Here is a 5,000-nt window from a genome sequence, read left to right as displayed (position 1 = left end):
CTTGTTCCTCTTCTCTCCCTCCCTCTCTTCCTCGTTGTTCTCTCTCTCTCTCTCCCTCTCCTCTGTTGTTCTCTCTCTCTCTTCTCTCCCCTTGTTTGTTCTCTCTCTCTCCCTTCTCTCTACGATTGCTTGTGTTTCTCCATAGTTGAGTGAAAAAACACCGATGAAAACTAAATAGTTCATGAGATCAGCTCTGACAAATAAATACGAACTCTTCTCTTCCTCTTGCCCACACCCAGGCTCCGTCTACTCCCTCTGTTGTCTCTCTCTCTCTCTCTTTCTCCCTCCTGTTGTTCTCTCTCTCTCTCTCTCTCCCTCTGTTTCTCTCCTCTTCTCTCTACTCCTCTGTTTCTCTCTCTCTCTCTCTTACTCCTCTTTGTTCTCTCTCTCTCTCTCTCCTCTCGTTGTTCCTCTCTCTCTCTTTCCCTCCCTCTTTTCTCTCTCTCTCTCTCTCCCTCTTTTTCTCTCTCTCTCTCTTACTCCCTCTGTTGTTCTCTCTCTCTCTCTTACTCCCTCTGTTGTTCTCTCTCTCTCTCTATCTCTCCCTCTCTTGCTCTCTCTCTCTCTCTCTCTCTCTCCCTCTCTCTCTCCCTCTCTCTCTGTCCCTCTCTCTCTCCCTCTCTCTCTGTCCCTCTCTCTCTGTCCCTCTCTCTCTCCCTCTCTCTCTGTCCCTCTCTCTCTCTCTCTCTCTGTCCCTCTCTCTCTCTCTCTCTCTCTCTCTCTCTCTCTCTCTCTCTCTCTCTCTCTCTCTCTCTCTCTGTCCCTCTCTCTGTCCCTCTCTCTCTCTCTTTCTCTGTCCCTCTCTCTTTCTCTGTCCCTCTCTCTCTCTCTCTCTCTCTCTCTCTCTCTCTCTCTCTCTCTCTCTCTCTCTCTGTCTCTCTCTCTGTCTCTCTCTCTGTCTCTCTCTCTCTCTCTGTCTCTCTCTCTCTCTGTCTCTCTCTCTCTCTGTCTCTCTCTCTCTCTGTCTCTCTCTCTCTCTGTCTCTCTCTCTCTCTGTCTCTCTCTCTCTCTCTCTCTCTCTCTCTCTCTCTCTCTCTCTCTCTCTCTCTCTCTGTCTCTCTCTCTCTATTCTTTTTATCTATGCTAGGCTTTTGTTGGTAACATGGATAATCAGAAAGGTTTTTGGACAGGTAATCTCCTTTATTTTGCATCAGTAATTACACCTTGCAATGACCCTTAACTCCTTTCTCCACAGTTCCTGCGACCAAAGATGCTTGGGATGCCAGTGAATGAAAAGAAAGTTGCAGAGTTCCAGGAACGAATGGAAATCGTGCTGGATCAGCTGGAAACTATTTGGCTGAAGGATCACCCATTTATTGCGGGAGATCACGTAACCATTGCTGATTTAGTGGCCGCTTGTGAACTGGAGCAACCAAGTACGTATGTTTGTATTCATGATAGGCTGAATGGCACTATAGGTTTAAGCGTTAAAGGGGTATACAGGAAATTGGGACCCATTTTACTGTGTAGGTTTGCTTACTGGCTAATTTTCCACTTGTGGATAGCATTTCATGATGTCTTCAAGGTTGTAATTGATAGCTTTCAATTAAGTGTTTATAAATGGTCCTTGCAGAAGTTAAGATGATTGTACATTGATTTTTTTTTTTCTGTTTTTTACTTGTAGCAGAAATTCCTTCATCATTGTTGTAATAATTATGGGATATCTTGATTATTAAATTTGTTTTTCTTGCTGTTAATAGCTGTAGCTGTTGTAGAAGTAGTCTAATATTATTGTTGGCATTATTGTTATTACTTTTTTTCAGGTATGGCTGGTTATGATGTGTGTAAAGGAAGGCCTAACCTAACTGCCTGGTTCAAACGCGTCAGAGATTCATTCCAGCCACACTATGATGAAGCACACATGATGGTGTACCGTGTCAAGGATAAATTTGGCGGCAATCCAGCGAAATCAAACCTCTAACATGAATGATGGTGTTTATAGTTTTAGAGGCAGTTCCATATATAAGATAGGCCATGAAGTGTTTTTTTCTTTGCTGAAAGAAATATTATGGGAGTTTAATTAGTATGTAGCCAGAGGCAAATTATTGGTATGAATACTTATTATAAGTTAAAGACTGGTGCTGTTGTGTAGTGAAAAATGTTATGTCATGAATATAATTTGAACATTTATTTTAGATACTAGCTTGGCATAAATGTAGTTTGTAGTTATGTTGTTTCCATATGTTTCATCCCTTTGTCAAAACTAACTCCTAATAAATAGAAACAAGCTTTTGATATAACAGTTGACTGCACACATCTTGTGATTATATTTGCAAATGTATAGAACAAATATTGCATATGTTACTGACACCCAAGATGCAGTTACAGTAGTTTATATTTTTATATGTGAATTGTTTCATGAGCATTTTATAAATTAGTATTTGTGACTAACAAATATTAGGTAACAAAGACATTATAATTGTTAACTGGATTTTTGAAATGAACATAGCAGAATGGACTTAATGGAGATTTTTATTATCCTTGTGAAATGGATCATTTTCTCTCTGGACTTTGTGTCATTTTATTCCTTCATCATTAATCATCTTTTATTTCTTTCTCTTTTGCCTTCCTCATTTTCCTCCTTACTGCCCTCTCCCTACCATTGTTTCATCCATCCCTTGGCTTACCTCCCTCTATGCAGAAAAGGTATGAATGAGAATGACTATCTTCACAATACTAGAGATATTCATTTTCATTCATAACTTTTCTACATTTGTCAACATGAATATGGTTCTTACCTCCCTCTCCTCTCTTGTTGCTTCTGCTGGTGCTCCTCCTCCTCCTCCTCCACCTCCTCCTTCTCCTTCTCCTTCTCCTCCTCCTCCTCCTCCTCCTCCTCCTCCTTCTCCTTCTCCTTCTCCTTCTCCTTCTCCTTCTCCTTCTCCTTCTCCTTCTCCTTCTCCTTCTCCTTCTCCTTCTCCTTCTCCTTCTCCTTCTCCTTCTCCTTCTCCTTCTCCTTCTCCTTCTCCTTCTCCTTCTCCTTCTCCTTCTCCTTCTCCTTCTCCTTCTCCTTCTCCTTCTCCTTCTCCTTCTCCTTCTCCTCCTCCTTCTCCTCCTCCTTCTCCTCCTTCTCCTCCTCCTCCACCTCCTCCTTTTCCTCCTCCTCCTCCACCTCCTACTTCTACTCCTGCTCCATCTACCGTCTTTTCCTCCTGTAATATATACCCCTGATTTTCATTACTTTTGATGTTGATATTGTTAATGTTGAAATCATCCTGTTTTATTTTACATTTTTTTTTCTTTTTTCTTTATTAGTATCATTATAATGATCGTAGATGATGACACAGCAGAAAACTTTCAATAAACAAATAAAAATTAAAGTAAGAAGCACAATTTATCATTCTCGAAAAATAATTAGAATTAACAAAATCAAAGAAACCGTTCGCTATACACTGTAATATTTATGGAAATAAGATTACAGTCCTGACAAAGAGTTTTTAGGTGATACTACAGAGAAGATCAAAAAGTGATAAATATGCCAACTGCACCAAAACCGAACTTCATTTTAGCATCTTCTATAGTTACGGCGGCTCTTAGCTTACCCTTCCATCGTCGCAAAGAGAGAACATAACTCTTAGAACATCAATCAAGTGCATACAAACGAAGGCTAGAGAAGTCTTCATTCTCTTATGCATTCATTTTCCTAATCTTGCTTTTCGTCTTGTACTTAAACCTTGTTCTGTATGCAAAAAAAAATGTACATATAATAGTTACATATGACAAGATATATCCATTTTCCTCTAATTTTTCTAACCAGTGGTTGGTTTAATTTCCCAAAAGAAATTTTATTTGTTGTCAGTCATTTTATCCAAAGGACTATTCAGTTTATTTTATGCCGTTTTAAGGGATTTTGTGCAAATTGTGGCAAGAATATACAAATTTGAACTATCATGAGTGATGTGATATTCGTATTTGTACAGCATATAGACACATGCTTAGTAATGAAAACTCATTATTATTCTATTTATATAAAAAACATATATGAATAAGAATAAAATCTGTTACAATATTACACCTTCCGTACAGTAATTGCTCAACACAAAACATGCCATCATTTTTACCTCTAATAAAAAATAAGAAATAACCCACAAAATCGTAGCATATGTTATAGTAAAAAAAAATAAAAAAGGGGCAAGTAAGTATTACTATCAATATTTCTTAAGCACGACTCACGAAGACAATATTCAGCGTCAAGGGAAAGGGGGCAGAAAGCGCCGGGCGTTCTGTTTTCAAGCGACGTACTCCATCGCATGTTAGTAAACTGATAAAGAAGCCAAACGTCTGCTCCTCGCGCTTTCTGAAACCTCATTGAAGACACAATGGCTCGAGAGGGTGCACTGTGGATGGGTGATGTAAGTCTATGGCGTCGCGGTGGGTTCCATGAGTGGCTGACAGCTATTATTGTGGTTATTTTGCCGTGTGAGACGCGTGATGTGAAGGAGCCACGTTCCAGGGTAGCTTTGCTGGAGGAAAACGAAATATTTTACCGATGTTTCGTCTGTTATTTTGTTTTCTTCTTAAGGGGATTCGGTTTCCAAAGCGAGAGATGATGCATTTCGTGTGGATTGCCATCTCGGTTCTGAAATGGTCCTTGTCTCTGTTAGAATTAAGCACAGAGTACAAACTAAGATAGCTTCTTGTTAAGAGGTTGTAAGTAAAACTGAAATCTTTTAGCAAATCATTATGCTTAACTGTTGCATATTACTTTAAAACCATGATGAGTTGTCTGATATTTTGCAGCATTAGCATACACGCTATTACAATTACAATCCAAATACCCTACATCATGATAATGTCAGCTACAGGTCGTTTTTGAGTTACAAATTTTTCAAAGCATACAGCACCAAAGTACAACAGTTCCAGTAGCAAATTATGACACCGAGGGATATTTTATCTTATCAGTTATAATGAGTACAACATTATATTTGATAATATCATTATGGACTTGAGCAGCTGAAAAAGGTTGGCTCATATCCTGATGGACTTCACTGGCTTTCATT

At 39.2% G+C, this 5,000-nt stretch overlaps 2 protein-coding genes across 3 annotated transcripts in view; both read left to right on the top strand.

Annotated features, from left to right (window-relative positions):
• Positions 1-2,458, top strand: part of LOC125041638 (glutathione S-transferase theta-1-like) — an 8,672-nt gene extending 6,214 nt beyond the window's left edge. For both annotated transcript variants that reach the window (XM_047636719.1, XM_047636708.1), the window contains exons 4-5: positions 1,196-1,376; positions 1,764-2,458. In XM_047636719.1, coding sequence (XP_047492675.1) covers positions 1,196-1,376; positions 1,764-1,921 — 339 coding nt within the window. In that variant the 3' untranslated portion in view covers positions 1,922-2,458. The remainder of the gene's footprint in view (positions 1-1,195; positions 1,377-1,763) is intronic.
• A 1,762-nt stretch (positions 2,459-4,220) lies between these two features.
• LOC125043389 (tRNA selenocysteine 1-associated protein 1-like) overlaps positions 4,221-5,000 on the top strand; it is a 7,022-nt gene continuing 6,242 nt past the window's right edge. The window contains exon 1 of the mRNA XM_047639491.1: positions 4,221-4,352. Within this exon, the coding sequence (XP_047495447.1) occupies positions 4,320-4,352 (33 nt within the window). The 5' untranslated portion in view covers positions 4,221-4,319. The remainder of the gene's footprint in view (positions 4,353-5,000) is intronic.

The sequence above is a fragment of the Penaeus chinensis genome, chromosome 3, assembly GCF_019202785.1.
Source record: "Penaeus chinensis breed Huanghai No. 1 chromosome 3, ASM1920278v2, whole genome shotgun sequence".
Classification (NCBI taxonomy): Eukaryota; Metazoa; Arthropoda; class Malacostraca; order Decapoda; family Penaeidae; genus Penaeus; species Penaeus chinensis.
The sequence above is the reverse complement of the archived record's forward strand: the minus strand, read 5'-3'. Positions and strand labels throughout refer to the sequence as shown.